Source organism: Bufo gargarizans, chromosome 3 (genome assembly GCF_014858855.1).
Source record: "Bufo gargarizans isolate SCDJY-AF-19 chromosome 3, ASM1485885v1, whole genome shotgun sequence".
NCBI classification, from domain to species: domain Eukaryota; kingdom Metazoa; phylum Chordata; class Amphibia; order Anura; family Bufonidae; genus Bufo; species Bufo gargarizans.
Genome location: NC_058082.1, coordinates 366,091,662 through 366,111,055, shown reverse-complemented (window position 1 = coordinate 366,111,055; position 19,394 = coordinate 366,091,662). Strand labels below are relative to the sequence as shown.

At 44.0% G+C, this 19,394-nt stretch overlaps 1 protein-coding gene across 3 annotated transcripts in view; it reads left to right on the top strand.

The window, feature by feature from the left end:
- Positions 1-19,394, top strand: part of RPS6KA1 (ribosomal protein S6 kinase A1) — a 202,856-nt gene that overhangs the window by 116,821 nt on the left and 66,641 nt on the right. For all 3 annotated transcript variants that reach the window (XM_044288060.1, XM_044288062.1, XM_044288061.1), the window contains 6 exons: positions 572-652; positions 757-836; positions 997-1,103; positions 8,109-8,146; positions 10,208-10,350; positions 18,707-18,777. In XM_044288060.1, the coding sequence (XP_044143995.1) occupies positions 572-652; positions 757-836; positions 997-1,103; positions 8,109-8,146; positions 10,208-10,350; positions 18,707-18,777 (520 nt within the window). The remainder of the gene's footprint in view (positions 1-571; positions 653-756; positions 837-996; positions 1,104-8,108; positions 8,147-10,207; positions 10,351-18,706; positions 18,778-19,394) is intronic.

Sequence of the window (19,394 nt, the reverse complement as noted above, 5' to 3'; positions counted from 1 at the left end):
GTTGCCTAATAATTATGCACACCTGATATAGGGTGTTGATGTCATTAGACCACACCCCTTCTCATTACAGAGATGCACATCACCTAATATGCTTAATTGGTAGTAGGCTTTCGAGCCTATACAGCTTGGAGTAAGACAACATGCATAAAGAGGATGATGTGGTCAAAATACTCATTTGCCTAATAATTCTGCACTCCCTGTATTTTTTTGCATGTAAAAAAAACCAAAACGCTATGATATTCATGCAGTTTTGTTTTTCCCAAACATTTGGGATAATGCTTGAAAAGGGACCAAAGGATGCCATCAATCTGCCTTAATTGGTACTACAGGCCAAATTTCCTGTTGGCCAACATTTAACATCTGTTCACAACATTTTCTGCACATACAAAATTGCTAATAAAAATTCAGTGTTTTTAGAGAGAAAAAAGATTTGTATCAAACCATCCTAAGTCTGTGAAATTAGATTTTATGTTTGTGGTACATTATTACAACCTTTGAGATATTGACTTGCTAGTTGCTGAAGAGAGGGTCATGTAGCGGTTCTGATTTTATTTTTTATTTTTCCCCCCAGTGAGAGACAGAGTAAGAACTAAAATGGAAAGGGATATTCTTGCTGAAGTTAATCATCCATTTGTTGTCAGGCTCCATTATGGTAAGAACTCTCCAAGACATTATTTCCTATTCAGTGTGCTTTAGTGATAGTGATACCTTTGATGCTGCACAGCCTTGACTGAAATTGGTGTCCTTTGGTTACAGCTTTTCAGACTGAGGGGAAATTGTACCTGATCTTAGACTTCTTACGAGGAGGGGACCTCTTCACTCGTCTTTCTAAGGAGGTTAGTGTGAAAGTTGGATGTCTGCCTATAGTATCAAACCATTCTCTTTGAACTATCCTTACATGAACCTCATGCACTGTTTTTATCTGCAGTACAGAAAAATGTAAACTGTAGACCCTTTGTTTCTGTCCAGTCTTAGGATTTAAATTTTCTCTTTTAGGTGATGTTTACAGAGGAGGATGTAAAGTTTTACCTGGCTGAGTTGGCTTTGGGTTTGGATCATTTACACAGCCTTGGGATAATTTACCGTGATCTAAAACCTGAGAAGTATGTACCTTTTTAATGGATGCTCATCAATTTTTATTTTAGAGTCATGCTTGGATAATTGTGTTGTCTAAGGCTACTTTCACACCAGCATTCTTGCTGAATTCATCATGGATCTGCAAAAAACGCTTCCGTCATGACAATACAACCGTCTGCATCCATTATGAACGGATCCGGTTGTATTATCTTTAACCACCTCAGCCCCCCTAGCTTAAACACCCTTAATGACCAGACCACTTTTTACAATTCTGCACTACACTACTTTCACCATTTATTGCTCAAACATGCAACTTACCACCCAAATTAATTTTACCTCCTTTTCTTCTCACTAATAGAGCTTTCATTTGGTGGTATTTCATTGCTGCTGACATTTTTACTTTTTTTGTTATTAATCGAAATGTAAATTTTTTTTTTTTAAAAAGACTTTTCACTTTCAGTTGTAATTTTTTTTAAATAAAACGACATCTATATATAAATTTTTCTCTAAATTTATTGTTCTACATGTCTTTGGTAAAAAAAAAAAATGGTTTGGGTAAAAGTTATAGCGTTTACAAACTATGGTACAAAAATGTGAATTTCTGCTTTTTGAAGCAGCTCTGACTTTCTGAGCACCTGTCATGTTTCCTGAGGTTCTACAATGCCCAGACAGTAGAAAAACCCCACAAATGACCCCATTTCCGAAAGTAGACACCCTAAGGTATTCGCTGATTGGCATAGTGAGTTCATAGAACTTTTTATTTTTTGTCACAAGTTAGCGGAAATTTATTTATTTATTTTTTCCTTACAAAGTCTCATATTCCACTAACTTGTGACAAAAAATAAAAACTTCCATGAACTCACTATGCCCATCATTAAATACCTTGGGGTGTCTTCATTCCAAAATGGGGTCACTTGTGGGGTAGTTATACTGCCCTGGCATTTTAGGGGCCCAAATGCGTGATAAGTAGTTTGAAATCAAAATCTGTAAAAAATGGCCTGTGAAATCCTAAAGGTGCTCTTTGGAATGTGGTCCCCTTTGCCCACCTAGGCTGCAAAAAAGTGTCACACATGTGGTATCGCCGTACTCAGAAGAAGTAGGGCAATGTGTTTTGGGGTGTCATTTTATATACACCCATGCTGGGTGAGATAAATATCTTGGTCAAATGTCAACTTTGTATAAAAAAAATTGGAAAAGTCTTTTGCCGAGATATTTATCTCACCCAGCATGGGTATATGTAAAATGACACCCCAAAACACATTGCCCTACTTCTCCTCAGTACGGCGATACCACATGTGTGACACTTTTTTGCAGCCTAGGTGGGCAAAGGGTCCCACATTCCAAAGAGCACATTTTGGATTTCACAGGCCATTTTTTACAGATTTTGATTTCAAACTACTTCTCACGCATTTGGGCCCCTAAAATGCCAGGGCAGTATAACTACCCCACAAGTGACCCCATTTTGGAATGAAGACACCCCAAGGTATTTAATGATGGGCATAGTGAGTTCATGGAAGTTTTTATTTTTTGTCACAAGTTAGTGGAATATGAGACTTTGTAAGAAAAAAAAGAAAAAATCATCATTTTCCGCTAACTTGTGGCAAAAAATAAAAAATTCTAGGAACTCTCCATGCCCCTCACGGAATACCTTGGGGTGTCTTCTTTCCAAAATGGGGTCACTTGTGGGGTAGTTATACTGCCCTGGCATTTTAGGGGCCCAAATGCGTGATAAGTAGTTTGAAATCAAAATCTGTAAAAAAAAAAAAAAAAAAATGCCCTGTGAAATCCGAAAGGTGCTCTTTGGAATGTGGGCCCATTTGCCCACCTAGGCTGCAAAAAAGTGTGACACATCTGGTATCGCCGTACTCGGAAGAAGTAGGGCAATGTATTTTGGGGTGTCTTTTTACATATACCCATGCTGGGTGAGAGAAATATCTCGGCAAAAGACAACTTTTCCAATTTTTTTTATACAAAGTTGGCATTTGACTAAGATATTTATCTCACCCAGCATGGGTATATGTAAAATGACACCCCAAAACACATGCAGCCTAGATGCGCAAAGGGGCCCAAATTCCTTTTAGGAGGGCATTTTTAGACATTTGGATCCCAGACTTCTTCTCACGCTTTAGGGCACCTAAAATGCCAGGGCAGTATAAATACCCCACATGTGACCCCATTTTGGAAAGAAGACACCTCAAGGTATTCAATGAGGGGCATGGCGAGTTCATAGAATTTTTTATTTTTTTTATTGGCACAAGTTAGCGGAAATTGATTTTTAATTTTTTTTTTCTCACAAAGTCTCCCTTTCCGCTAACTTGGGACAAAATTTTCAATCATTCATGGACTCAATATGCCCCTCAGCGAATACCTTGGGGTGTCTTCTTTCCAAAATGGGGTCATTTGTGGGGTGTTTGTACTGCCCTGGTATTTAAGGGTCTCCGCAATCATTACATGTATTGAGCATACAGGTAATGAGATTATTATTTTTTTCCGTTCAGCCTCTGGGCTGAAAGAAAAAATGAACGGCACAGATTTTTTTCATTTGCATCGATCAATGTGGATGAAGAGATCTCTGCCCAAAAAAAAAGAGGGGAAAGGCGTCTGCCAGGACATAGGCGCTCCGCCGAACATCCATACCCACTTAGCTCGTATGCCCTGGCAAACCCGATTTCTCTATTCACATCAATCGATGTGGATGAATAAATCATTGCCGGGATTTTTTTAGATTTTTTTTTATATACAAAGTGTTTGCCAAAGCATATGAACACCGCCGCCCCCTCAGCTCATATGCCTCGGCAAACGTATCTTTTACTGCAGAGGAGAAATCTCTTCTTGCAGCGCCACATACACCGACTTTTGTGTAATCTGACAGCAGTGCAATGCTTCTGTCAGAATGCACATCAGTGCTGCAGCTAGTCAATCGGTTGGTCCACCTGGACCAACAAAAAAGAAAAAACCAGGCCGCAACGCAATAAATTTATTAACTTTATAATAACATTTGAACGGAACATATCAACTTTATTTAACTTTTTGAACACAATGTTAACTTTTTTGCTTACTGGTGATTTTATTTTTTATTTTTTTTAACTTTATAGGACAAACCTCTCCTTCCCCATGGGACAATGTGCAAAGCGCAAATCGCCCAAAGATGTGGCGAAGTACATTATGCACTTTGTCCCAGGTGAAAGGAGAGGTTTGCAGCAGCTGTGAGTGAAAGGGCCCTAATAGCCCTGTGTGCCTGTCCTGTGAGATGCAATCCCTATGCTAGGTGTACCTGTGTGTGGTACTTCCGGAACCACTCCCCTAAGCATAGGGCAGGGTGGTCAGGGCAGTCAGGACAGAAATAGCGGGTGTCACACCTTATTCCACTCCTGCTACAGACACGACATCTTTTTCGGGGTGACGGTTGGGATGAGGTACCAGCAACGACATTGGGGAAATGTCGCTCGAGTAGACGGCTCACTACACTGGTGGATGGGGCCACGGAACCTCCTGGATACAGGAGGTTCTCGATCTCTTCCTGAAATTTGAGGAAGGATCCTGTTCTCCCAGCCTTACTGTAGAGAACAAAACTATTTTATATACAGCCAATTGAATTCAATATACAGACACCTTCTTATACCAGCGTCTGGAAACTAAATAGGGAGCCAACATCTGGTCATTGAAGTCCATACTGGTTGCTCGTTCAATTTGTATTGTCTTGTCTGCGTGAAGGGAGGAGAGCATGTAAACGTCACGCTCGTCTCTCCATTTCACCGCAAACAGTTCTTCATTACACAAGGCAGCCCTCTCGCCCATTGCATGACGGGTGATAGCGAGCCGTTGGGGGAAGCCCCGGCGACTAGGTCGCGAGGTGCCACAGCAGCCAATCTGTTCTAGGAACAAATGCCTGAAGAGGGGCTCACTTGTGTAGAAATTGTTTCTGCCACGACTATGTCCAAGAGCTCCGCAGTCAAAAACAGCTCAAAAAAACCCAGGGCTGAACCGATCTGAGCTGTCTCAACCCGAACTCCAGACTGGGTGGTGAAAGGGGGAACTAATGGTGCGGCTGAAGTTGGGGACTGCCAATCAGGGTTTGCCAGCACCTCAGGAACTCTAGGGGGTCTACGGGCCTGTCTGTGCGGTGGCTGCGACGGGGTAACTATTGCATGTGCCACCGTACCAGCTTCAACTGCCCTTCTGGTGCTCGCCACTTCACCATGTTGTACGGCAGTGCTGGTACTAGGTCCAGGGTGGGCTGCGCTGCTGGTGTATGCCTCACCACGTAATCCGACAGCGCCAGCCCCACTCTGCTGCCCTTGAAGCGGATCCTGCGCAACCTGTGGTCTAGCAACACTGGGCCGGGTACGCCTGGTGCTATCAGGGACCTCAACCTCCTCGTCCGAACTTTGGGTCAGACTGCCACTGCTTTCTACAGGTTCATAATCTGACCCGCTGGATTCGTCAGATGAGGGTTCCCATTCCTCATCCGACTGGGTCAGAAGCCTGTAGGCCTCTTCAGAAGAATACCCCTTGTTTGACATTTGGATTACTAAATTTAGGGGGTATTCCCTGAGACTACCCAAGAAAAAAAGCAAGCCTGTCTTACAAATGAGAGGCTAGCGAAGTACCGGAGGATGCTGCGATTGATAAAAAATATCAGATTTTTTTATCGCCGCAGCGTTTGTAAAGTGATTGTGCAGTGATAAAAAAAAATAACAAATTTGTCACTGCGGCCGGGCGGACGTGGGTGAACGCACGTGTGGGCGACCGATCAGGCCTGATCGGCCAAACACTGCGTTTTGGGTAAAGGGCGAGCTAAGCTGACACTAATACTATTATAGATCTGACTGTGATCAGTTTTGATCACTTACAGATACTATAAAAGTACAAATGCTGATTTAGCGATATGCTAATCAGCGAATCAGTGACTGCGGTGGGCTGGGCGCTAAACGATCGCTAACTACCTAACCAAGGGGCCTAAACTATCCTAAACAGTCAATACCAGTGAAAAAAAGTGACAGTTTACACAGATCACTTTTTTCCCTTTCACTAGGTGATTGACAGGGGATCAAGGGGTTAATTGGGGTGATCTGGGGGCTAAGTGTGGTGTTTGGTGTACTCACTGTGAACTGTGCTCCTCTGCTGAGACCAACCGACGATAAAGAATCAGCAGAGGAGCATAGCACCCATTTAACACCTTATATTTATAAATATAAGGTGTTAAATGGCCTGTGATTCGTTTTTTTAAAAATCATCAGCCTGCCAGCCAGATCATTGGCTGGCAGGCTGATGATGTAACCCCCCTCAAACTTTTGCCGGCCCACGATGCGCATGTGCGGGCCGGCTGTGAGCGTCGTCTCGCGAGATGACGCATCCCTGCGTGACTCTGCCTGAGACGGCCGCCTCCGGACCGCGATCCTGCGTTAGGTGGTCCGGAGGCGGTTAAAATAGCAAAGACTGATCCGTCATGAACACTATTGAAAGTCAATGGGGGACGGATCAGTTTTCTATTGTGTCCGGGAAAACGGATCCGTCCCCATTGACTTACATTGTGTGTCAGGACTGATCTGTGTTGCTCTGCATCACATCGTGGACATATTAACATAGGCCAACAAAAGTTCCAGTTCGGCCTGTTATCCTGCAAGTTGATCCAGAGGAAGGAAAAAAAAAAAAAAAAAAAACTGAGGTTGAAGCCAATTTTCCCACTAAGGCTGCTTTCACACTAGCGTTCGGGTTTCCGTTCGTGAGCTCCGTTTGAAGGAGCTCACGAGCGGACCCGAACGCAGCCGTCCAGCCCTGATGCAGTCTGAATGGAGGCGGATCCGCTCAGACTGCATCAGTCTGGTGGCGTTCAGCCTCCGCTCCGCTCGCCTCCGCACGGACAGGCGGACAGCTGAACGCTGCTTGCAGCGTTCGGGTGTCCGCCTGGCCGTTCGGAGGCGTGCGGATCCGTCCAGACTTTCAATGTAAGTCAATGGGGACGGATCCGTTTGAAGATGCCACAATGTGGCTCAATCTTCAAGCGGATCCGTCCCCCATTGACTTTACATTGAAAGTCTGGACGGATCCGTCCCAGGCTATTTTCACACTTAGCTTTTTTTAGCTAATATAATGCAGACGGATCCGTTCTGAACGGAGCCTCCGTCTGCATTATTATGGGCGGATCCGTTCAGAACGGATCCGCCCGAACGCTAGTGTGAAAGTAGCCTTAAGTTGTTTACATCTGTTATATGAATTCCATTTTTCTTGTCCATCATAAGAGTAGAAAATACAGAATTTTGGCTGTAAGGAATCCATTACATGACTGACAGCTACTGATTTGCCAAATTGACTCATAATGGTCTTCGTTGGGATCAGTCAAGTTGCCCTTCATAAAATGATTAAATCTGCTGTGGAAGTTCTTAAAGGGTTTTTACCACTTTGTTTTCACATAATTAGCTTTCAGATATTAGCGATCCGCTAGTGTCTGCTCTGCCAAACAATCCTAATATAATAGCTTTTGGGGCAGCCATTTCGCTAAAAAAATAACTTATATTGATATGCTAATGAGCCTCTAGGTGCTATGGGGGCGTCATTAGCACCTAGAGGATCGGTCTACCTTCGCAAGATGCCGCTGCCCAGCGCGTCCCTCCAGCCCGCCCATCTCCTCCGGAATGCGATCAAGCGGACGACTTCTCGCGCATGCGCCGTGCGCGGCTGTATTCGGCGCATGCGCAGTGAATGTCCGACCGCTTCCCTGCTCAGCACCTAGAGGATTCATTTTTTCAGAAATGTAATTGACTGCCCTATTCACATGATGGAGGTTGCAGAAATCCATGCACATATTACATGTCACGTGTGCATATACACTAAAGCTTGCTTACACCTGTAATAAACTTCGGTCGGATCCTGTCATATAAAGCCAATCTAAATGTATTTTCTTTCATGACCCAAATCTGGTGTGAGACACAGAGCACAAATTGTTAGTGATTCATATTGAATAATTTCAGTATATTTTATATGAATATATTGTTTTTCATTTTTAATGAGCGCATATTTTATTTTTGCAGCATCTTACTTGATGAGGAAGGTCACATAAAACTAACTGGTAAGAGCTCTTTTGTCCAAACTTCACAACTTGCTTCATATTCCTAGAAACATAATGGGGCAGATTTATGAAACGGTCTAAAAGAAAATGTATTTGTTGCCCATACTAACCAATTGTAGCACAGGTTTCATTTTTTAAGAGCTGAATATGAATTGAAAGCTGTGCTGTGTTTGGTTAGGCCTCATGCACATGACTGTGTGTTGTTTTTTTTTTTTTTTTTTTTTTAAGGTCCGCAAAAACGGGGTCCGTAGGTCCGTGATCCGTGTCCGTTTTTTCTTCCGTGGGTCTGACTTGATTTTTGGAGGATCCACGGACATGAAGAAAAAATCGTTTTGGTGTCCACCTGGCCGTGCGGACCCAAACGGATCCGTCCTGACTTACAATGCAAGTCAATGGGGACGGATCCGTTTGACGTTGACACAATATGGTGCAATTGCAAATGGATCCGTCCCCTATTGACTTTCAATGTAAAGTCAGGAGTCCCTATTATACCATCGGATCGGAGTTTTCTCCAATCCAATGGTATATTTTAACTTGAAGCGTCCCCATCACCATGGGAACGCCTCTATGTTAGAATATACCATCGGCTTTGAGTTACATTGTGAAAACTCATATCCTACAGTATATTCTAACACAGAGGCGTTCCCATAGTGATAGGGACGCTTCAAGTTAGAATATACTACGAAGTGTGTACATGACTGCCCTCTGCTGCCTGGCAGCACCCGATCTCTTACAGGGGGCTGTGATCCGCACAATTAACCCCTCAGGTGCCCCCGATCATTGGTGGCAGCGGAGAGTTCTGATCGGAGTCCCAGTTTAATCACTGGGGCTCCGATCGGTAACCATGCAACCAGGACGCTACTGCAGTCCTGGTTGCCATGGTTACTTAGCAATATTAGAAGCATCATACTTACCTGCTGCGCTGTCTGTGACTGGCTGGGAGCTCCTCCTACTGGTAAGTGACAGGTCTGTGCAGTGCATTGCTTAATGATCTGTCACTTACCAGTAGGAGGAGCTCCCGACCGGTCACAGACAGCGCAGAAGGCAAGTATGATGCTTCTAATATTGCTAAGTAACCAGGACTGCAGTAGCGTCCTGGTTGCCATGGTTACAGATCGGAGCCCCAGCGATTAAACTGGGACTCCGATCGGAACTCTCCACTGCCACCAATGATCGGGGGAGGGGGAGGCCGCACACTGGCCACCAATAAGTTAATACAATAGAGGGAGGGGGTCTGGGGGGAGGCCGTACACTGGCCACCAATGAGTTAATACAATAGAGGGAGGGGGGCCGCACTGGCCACCAATAAAATTAAAACTGGGGAGGGAGGGGGGTCTGCCCCCTCCTGCCTGGCAGCACCTGATCTCTTACAGGGGGCTATGATACACACAAATAACCCCTGAGGTGCGGTACCTGAGGGGTTAATTGTGCGGATCACAGCCCCCGGTAAGAGATCGGGTGCTGCCCGGCAGTAGGGGGCAGTCATGTACACAGTTCGTAGTATATTCTAACTAGTAGCGTCCCCATCACTATGGGAACGCCTCTGTGTTAGAATATACTGTCGGATCTGAGTTTTCACGAAGTGAAAACTCAGCTCTGAAAAAGCTTTTATGCAGACAGATCTTCGGATCTGTCTGTATGAAAGTAACCTATGGCCACGGATCACGGACGCGGATGCCAATCTTATGTGCATCCGTGTTCTTTCACGGACCCATTGACTTGAATGGGTCCGTGAACCGTTGTCGGTCAAAAAAATAGGACAGGTCTTATTTTTTTGACGGACAGGAAACACGGATCACGGCCGCGGATGAACAACGGTGCATTTTTTTGTTTTCAGCGGACCCATTGAAAGTCAATGGGTCCGCAGAAAATCACGGAAAACGGAACAACGGCCACGGGTGCACACAACGGTCATGTGCATGAGGCCTACAATGGGCAACAAAGACAGTTTTTCTTTTACACAGTTTACATTTTTTTTTATATACATTTCTGTAATATTTTTTATACACTTGTCTTGCTTTATGCTTATTTTATATAGTTATATCTTTGTTATTCCCTCAGATTTTGGACTTAGTAAAGAGGCAATAGATCACGAGAAAAAGGCATACTCGTTCTGTGGGACAGTGGAGTACATGGCTCCTGAGGTGGTGAATCGTCAAGGCCATTCGCACAGTGCAGATTGGTGGTCCTATGGTGTTCTGATGGTAAACTGCTTTCATGTTTAAGGGTAAAAGTTGCTAGAAACCACTGAGCAGCTTCAGATGTGTGAATGTGCAGGTAAACATTCCCATCAGCTAATCTAGAAGCGTGTTAATACAGTGATCAGACTTCCGGTTCCGGCGCGCCGATGTGAAGACGGAGGCAGCTGAAGCTCCGTGCCCTTGCTGTAAAACCGAGGGGACTTCGCCGTCTAATCGGAGCTACAAAGCTCTGGAATTATAGCCCGTGATCGGGAGGTCACGGATGGAGAAATATTTGTTGAGAAACGGCTCCCCAGCACTCAACACGTCGCTCCCACAGCGTGACAAGGATTCAGCACGGCTGGAGCCAATTATGGCGGATGCAAAGAGGAGACCCACTCGCTCCTCATCACAGCCTCCTACCCTACCAGTAAATGAGGTATCCGCAATCCCCCTCCCTCAGACCCTTCCTCACTTGCAGAACGCAGAAATCTCCTGCAAAGCATTAGCCATAGAGGTAGCGACACTTTTGGCGCCAGATATAAAGGCCTCCCTGGAAGCCACGGTCGCTTCGTGTCTGAAGCAGATCCAAAGTGAGGTGGCCCAGCATGCCCTCCAAATACAAGAGGTCGAACAAAGAGTGGGATTAATAGAAGATGAGCTGGAACGTGCACAGTCTTTACTGAAAGAATCCCTTCAATCAAATCAATCCCTGAGGAACAAGTTAGACGACTTGGAAAATCGTTCCAGACGGAACAACCTCAGGATAGTGGGCCTCCCTGAGGAGATCCCCACGAGCCAACTTGCACAGGTATGTGCGGTAGATCTCCCACAAGCCCTTGGTCTGCCGGGCCCCATGACGGTGGAAAGAGCCCACCGAATTGGTCCACCAAGAGGGTCAACAGGATCAGATCCCAAACAGAAGCCGAGAGCGACGATTGCTAGATTCTTAAATTATGCAGAGAAGGAATCTCTCATAGCTAAATACAGAAAAATGGGACATGCCGCAAAAATCCGGGGGCATAAAATCCTTCTGTTCAGTGACTATTCTGCTGACGTAGCGAAAAAAAGAAGGGCATTCTCTGAGATTTGCTCCCATTTAGTCCAAGAGAAGATCAAATTTGCTCTGATATATCCGGCGATTTTAAGAATCTTCAGGCAAGATGGAACCATCGACACCTACCTCACACCGTCGGACGCCAGAGAAGCGTTGGAGGACAGCGGAGCAGAACGCAGTACATCCCAGAGAAGCAGTCGGCATCAAGACCTGGTGAGGTCTAACCCTCCAAGCCTAGGGTCCCGCACTCCACGACGGAGCCCGAGCCAAGCTTCGAGTCCTACTTGGGACTGATGACTCTTACTAATCACGTAATGTACTGCTGACTGTCCTACTGAGCAGATCACTGTTTAGTTCGGTATGCTAGATGGTTCATGAGTATGGTGCGTGCCAACTAAAAAAGGAGGGGGGGGGGGAGACAGATTATGAAAGGTTTCAGGTGACGGTATGCCTGTGACGCTCGAGGCGAGTAATGGAACTTGCCGGTATCTCTTGCTACAGTACTGAGGAGGGATATATTAGTTAAAAAGCAAGGGTCATATGGAGCTTTAGCACAGCAAATGTACTTTAAAAGAAAAAAAATGTGTTACTCTGATGTTCTAGATGTCAGCCAGTCTAGACAGAGTTGGGCGAAAAAAGTGAAGTCCAGAAAGAATGTTGGCTGGTGTTGTTTTACTCCTACTAGGAGTACGTTGGGGGGGGATTGGGGGGAAAGGGTGTTGTTTTTATATTGTTATGTTTTGCTCCGCAGGCATTGTGTCCAATCAGTAGGAAACCTGATAAACCATAGTTCACCTCCTCCAGGTGGGTCCTCTGTCTGGTCCTTGTTGAGTCCGTACGATTTTGTAAAATGCTGAAAATAGTGACATGGAATGTCAAGGGGTTGAGAGCCCCTCAAAAACGAATTTCCGTACTGAGGCATCTTAAGCGATTGGATGTGGATATCGCCCTCTTGCAGGAGACCCACCTGGAGGAATCAGATTTCTGGCGTATGAGACGTATGTGGGTAGGTCAGGTCCTAGGGTCCTCTTCAGTAGGCAGAAAAGCGGGGGTTCTAACCCTAATACACAGAAGGGTACGCCACAATATTAAAGAGAGTCACAGTGATGACTCTGGACGTCTTGTGTCTGTCACATTAGAACTAGATGTAGGGGAGCTAAAGATTATTAATGTATACGGTCCTAACACAGCCCACGCAACATATTTTAAGGAACTAACATCAAAGGTATTACAGGAAGGAGATGGTCAATTGCTAATTGCTGGAGATTTAAATGCAGTTAGGGATGCTAGAGAAGATCGTAGGGAAACACAGAACTCACAATCGTCTATTGCAAGAGGCGGCTTCTCGATTGACCCATTTCTACAGGCTACGGACCTAGTAGATGTATGGAGATTCTTCAATCCTATTGAGAGAGAATTCACGCATTTCTCTTATACACAGAATTCCTGGTCTAGAATCGATTACATACTAGCCTCACAGCAATTAATGCGCAGGGTGGAAAAAGTTGAGATTTTGGACATGGTCATATCTGATCATTCCCCAGTGATGATTGCTATAGCAAATATCGCCCCCAGAGGCCAGGATATCACATGGCGACTCCCTAGCCACTTATTCACTGACGAAGACTTCCTAGATAGGCTGAAAGGATGGTGGTGGGAGTTTTCGGAAGATAATAAAGCTCATGTAGAGGAGCATGTCCTTTTCTGGGAAACGGCTAAATCAGTGCTGAGGGGCCGCATTATTTCACACGTTTCCGCCAAAAGGAAGAAGATAAGGGAGCATTATAAACGAGCATCAGAATGTGTTAGAAGAGCCTACACGCTTTTTACGGAGGACCCCTCAGACCAACACAGAACAGCTTGGGTGACAGCCAAACACACATATGATCATTATGTAGAGGCGCAATCCAGATTATTTCTAAACCAAAAAGCTGCTACTTTTTATAAATTTAGCAATAAGGCTGGTAAGTTGTTGGCATCCTTGGCTAAGACGCATAGAGGCACAATGTGTCTGACCAATATCTTAGATGAGTCAGGAGGGAAATTACAAGATATGAAAAGTATAACTGATCGTTTTGCACGATTTTATGCAAAATTATACTCACAAAGCCCATGGGATAGTAATAGAGCTAAAGAGTTGTTATCTAAACTCAGACTCCCACAGATCTCGGAGGAAGCCCTAGCTAATATTAATGCTCAGATCACAGAGGATGAAATAAAAGGAACAATTAAAGCATTGTCAAACGGGAAAGCGCCAGGACCGGATGGCTTTCCGGGCGAATTTTATAAGATGCTGACTTCGGAGATAACTTTACCCCTGAAATCAATTTTCAACTCGATAATGCAGGGAGGGGAAATCATGCCTACGGGAAATACGGCCCATATTAAGGTTATTTTGAAACCGGGCAAAGACCCCAGTCTGGTAGGCTCTTATAGGCCGATTTCATTAATTAATCAAGATCTAAAAATCTTTTCGAAGATCTTAGCTAATAGATTAGCTGATTATATGCCAGATCTGATAGGACGTCATCAGGTGGGATTTACCAGGGGCAGAGCAGCTGTTATGAACATTCGAACGGTTCTCGCTGTCCAAGACTATCTTGGCCAGAGGGGTGCCTCCGGAGACCAGCCGGCCCTACTGTCATTGGATGCAGAAAAGGCTTTCGACAATGTCAATTGGCAGTGGCTGCGCTGGTCTCTGGATGCATTTGGTTTTAAAGGCCAGATTCGAGCAGCACTGGAAGGTCTGTATCGAAGACCACAGGCAAGAGTCAGCTTCCCGGGCTTTCTATATGAGACTTTCCAACTTATGAGAGGTACCAGGCAAGGCTGCCCTCTCTCCCCACTCCTCTTTGATCTAGCTCTAGAGCCATTGGTCCGCTATTTAATACAGACTGATATTTTTAGAGGTATTAAAATAGGAAGACAAGAGGTAAAGTTAATATGCTTTGCCGATGATATATTGATTTTTCTTGACTCCCCAGGAGATCATTTAAATAGGGTGCTGGACACCTTCCTCTATTATGAGGAGGCCACTGGCTATAAAATAAATGTGAGCAAAAGCCAGCTCCTATATTTACAAGGACATACTCCGCGATCAGATCTCAATTCTAGGGTGGAGATTGTTTCTAACTATCTAACATATTTAGGAATTAAAATAGGGAGGCATCCAACTTCTCTATATTCTCTGAATTATGACCCTCTGATTAGAAAGATAGGAGAGGAGCTGGAAAAATGGTCTAATCTTCCACTATCCCTATTTGGAAGGGCGCATCTTTTGAAGAGGATTAGTTTTGCCAGGCTTTTGTACCCGATGCAAACCATACCCCTACTTATAAGACATCAAGATATAGACAAAATCAGAAGTGCCTTTATAAAATTTCTGTGGAAAAAAAAAGAAACGCCCCAGAATAAGTTATGAAAAACTTTGTCTGACTAAATGGGAGGGTGGGATCCATTTACCGGATGTGAGACGATATAATTTGGCAGCCCTGACAAGACATATTAAAGATTGGATATGGCACACTTCCTACTTCTCTAATAGGGCTCTAGAGGCAGAGCTGGTAGCTCCGGAAGACTTAGTGGCACTTTTGCACTCTAGGATTAGAGACATGCCCCAAATGATAAAACAATATACCCTGATAAGAGACACAACAGCTGCTTGGAGAATAGTCAGGAAATTGTATAAATTGCCTATGTACATCACCCCATATATGCCCTTGTGGACGCTCCCTGCTTTTCCGGCTGGGAGACAATCCTCGCTATTTCACAAATGGAGGGAGAAGGGAATCCACACGCTGAAACACATCCTAACCTCCACGGGACATAAGTTGATTCCATGGACACAACTTCAGACTCAGCATCAGTTACCGTCATCACATTTCCTAGCATATGCCCAGGTTAAGTCCTATTGCAGGGAGCAGGCAAAGGATTTGGGAGACTCGGATAGGCTTGCTTGGTTTGAAGGTTTGATAGGCCGGGACAAATCAGCTGGTACATTGTCTGATTTGTATGGTAGACTTCAAAGTACCCATTCTATAGGGCTGGGCAAGAAGGTATTTAGTCACTGGGAGAGGGAACTTAAGGATGATTCATTGACAGCAAAATTGAGGGCGGGGCTAGAAAGAGTGAGGCAGGCTGTGACCTGTGAAGATTGGAGAGAGATGCAGTTCAAGATCCTTCATAAGGCAACATATGCTTTTGATCTATCTTATAAAGATGCTCCGGCACATTATCTTAGAGCATGTCCGAAATGTCAGCTACCTAAGGCTAACCTTCTCCATGGCCTTTGGAAGTGTCCGTCCTTATCCCAACTATGGAATGAAGTAGTAAATCAGATCAAAGAGATTTGGAATGTTGGATTGGATCTCTCCCCCCAACAATGTATCTTTCATTATATTCCGGTGGATCCAGATGGGAATTCCACACAGGTGATTGGAACCAAGGGGATACATGTAATGTTGTTGTCCGTAAAAAAAAGTATTTTGAGACATTGGCTGTATCCTTCGGTACCCATGTTGGAGGAAGTGTTGGGTATAGCAAAACAGATAATGTACATGGAAAGGTTAGACACGGAACAATGTAAAGTTAGAGCCACAAGGAATTTCTTCCACAAATGGAGAAGCTTCATCGTTAAGATACTCCCCCAAGACGAGATAAAGGAGCTGATACCCCCGTTCCTGGGCACTCAGTGGTATCTCTTAGAAAAAGCAAAGGGTACGCTTGGAAGGCTAGACAGTGAGTGGCAAGAAGGAGGAGATAGGTAGTGAGTTATGGAATTCAGGTTTAGGCAACAAGGGACTCACACGATGTGCCATAAGGAGCAAATTTTGTTAGTTGGGGATATAGTTTTATTTTGATTTTGGGGGGAGGGGCGTGCTCAGCGCATATAAATAATAAAAATGGAGAAAATGATTGTCTATTATTGCTAATGTCTTTTCTATCGCATAATTTGTGAATATGAAAATGTAATGATGTGACATGTCAACTCATGTATAATATTGTCATTTTCTTCCAATAAAATTTGTTTAAAAAAAAAATAATAATACAGTGATCAGATCTCTATAATCTCTTTAAGGCTAGCAACACTCCTTAAGGTGGCCATACACATTAGATGCAAATTGGCTGATGGTTGAACAATAATCTGGTGGACAATCATTTTGCAGATACAGCCATAAAAAATGTAGCCCATATTCACTGTGACACTTGTTCAGAAAGGTCAAACATGTCCAATAACAGTGATGGCCAGTTCGCCGTGTTAAGATTGCAGCCCGCATGTGTTCGCGGGCAAACTGGCCATCACTGTCTAATAACACCAGCCAATGGATGAAATATGTTCCTGGGAATGTTCTTTCAAGGAGTGTTGTGTTGTTGTTGTGTTTTTGTTTTGTTTTTTGTTTTTTTTCTCCCACGAATGATCTTTCTTTGAATGAAAGATCTTTTGTCCAGCTATCAGGGGAAAAATTCAAACATGCCTGATTTTCTTTTCAGACAACAGTGGTCTGTCACTGGTCGGTGTAAACGATCCTGCATTGTTACATTTTACAGATGAATGATCATTTTGGTTTAAATTGTCAGTTATGGCGAGTGCACGTTTTCTAGGTGGGGATAGGGGAGCAAGCCTCATGCCTCATTGGGCATGTTGAAATCCCTTAAAGGGCTTCTGTCACCCCACTAAAGTGATTTTTTTTTTTTGAGCTAGTGAAATTAGTTATATTGCGATATATCACAATATAATTGTGTTACTTACTTTGATCCAGCAGTTTCTTCAAAAAACGAAGTTTTATCATATGTAAATTCGGTCTCTAACAGCAAGTAGGGCGGCTACTTGCTGCTAGCTGCTGCAGAAATCCGCCCCCTCGTCGTGTTGATTGACAGGGCCAGCCGGGATCTCCTCCTCCGGCCAGCCCTGTCGGCATTTCAAAAATCGCGCGCCTCTGTTGATTCGGCGCAGGCGCTCTGAGATGAGGAGGCTCGTCTCCTCAGCACTCCCTCAGTGCGCCTGCGCCGATGACGTCTTCTATTTCGGTGATGTAACGCCCTACTTGCTGTTAGAGACCGAATTTACATATGATAAAACTTCGTTTTTTGAAGAAACTGCTGGATCAAAGTAAGTAACACAATTATATTGTGATATATCGCAATATAACTAATTTCACCAGCCCAAAAAAAAATAATCACTTTAGTGGGGTGACAGAAGCCCTTTAACCATCTAGGGAGAGTAAGGACATTGCCATACACTTGGCCAATCCCACCAAAATCAGCATGCAGCATTATCGTTTAAGGTCCCAGCACTTCAATCACCAGCAATCATCAAATTATCATTAATCCTGTGGATATATATACACATACATACACACATTTTTTGTGATCTGAAGATATAACCTGATCATATACATTAGTTAAAGGGGTTGTGCAGTTTCTATTGAAGACCTATCCTTTGATCGTCAGGCGTCCAACACCTGGCACCCCCGCCGATCAGCTGTTTGAAGAGGAGACAGAGCTCTATGAGCACTACATCCTCCTATTTACACTGCCTGTCGTCTCGGAAGTGCAGTGTAACATGCTAAAAAAAAGGGGATCAGTAAGTGTAATCACAAGTACTTGCTCAATTCACTTGAATGGAGAGAGGACTTGTAATTACACTATGCCGCTGCCTCCTTCAAACAGCTCATCGGCTGGGGTTCCAGGTTGTTGTACCCCCACCGATCAGATATTGATGATCTATCTGGAGGACATGCATGTGAAACTCAAAAAATTAGAATATCGTGCAAAAGTTTATTTCAGTAATGCAACTTAAAATTAGAATATTGTGAAAAGGATTAATATTCTAGGCTCAAAGTGACTCTAGTCAGCTAATTAATCCATACCCCCTGAGCAAAGGGTACCTGAGATTGTGACTTTGGGGTTTCATAAGCTTTAAGCCATAATCATCCAAATTTATAAAGGCTTGACATATCTCACTTTGCATGTAATGAGTCTCTCATATATTAGTTTCACCTTTTAAGTTGCATTACTGAAATAAAAGTTTGCACGATATTCAGATTATTTTTGAGTTTCACCTGTAGGTCTTCAATATAAATTGCTTGCATAACTAATTTGTGTAAGGCCATAATACAACTATCTCCTCTTCACAGAATAGGGGATAATTTGATGATCGCTTGGGCCGTGTGCATGAGGCCTTAGTCTGAGCACTTTCGGGGCCATAAAATAAATTGCTGTGGGGGCCCAGACAACCCCTTTAAGAGCAGAATTGGCATTGGATTCTTTTATTTTTATTTTTTTGTGTATTATCCTTCTTAACTAAATTTTCTGTTTCCTCAGTTTGAGATGCTTACTGGGTCCTTACCATTCCAGGGGAAAGATCGCAAAGAAACTATGACACTAATCCTAAAGTGAGTTACTAACGTGAATACAATTAAACATTTTTACACAGAAAAACAATAGTGATAAAGTTCTAGTAGCTAAAAATCTTACCAACAATCTCCTTACACATTTACTAATGGTCTTAGGCCTCATGCACACTGCCGTGTTTCACGGCCGTATGCGGGCCGTGGAACCGCGGCCTGGATCCCTCCTGAGAGCAGGAGCGCACGGCGTCACTGGTTGCTATGACGCCGTGCGCTCCCTGCTGCCGCCGCAATACAGTGATACACTGGTATGATCTATACCAGTGTATTACTGTACTGTGCCGGCAGCAGGGAGCGCACGGCGTCATAGCAACCAGTGACGCCGTGCGCTCCTGCTCTCAGGAGGGATCCAGGCCGCGGTTCCACGGCCCGCATACGGCCGTGAAACACGGCAGTGTGCATGAGGCCTTATACTGCTCATGCCCAGGCTGCCCAGTGATGACATGGCTATTTTGTCCACATGTAAAGATGCATCTCAATTAATTAGAGTATCCTTAAATAGTTTATTTTTTTCAGTAATTTAATTCAAGAAGTGAAACTCGCTTAGTACATAGATTCTATTTCAAGCATTTATTTCTTTTAATGTTGATGATTATGGCTTA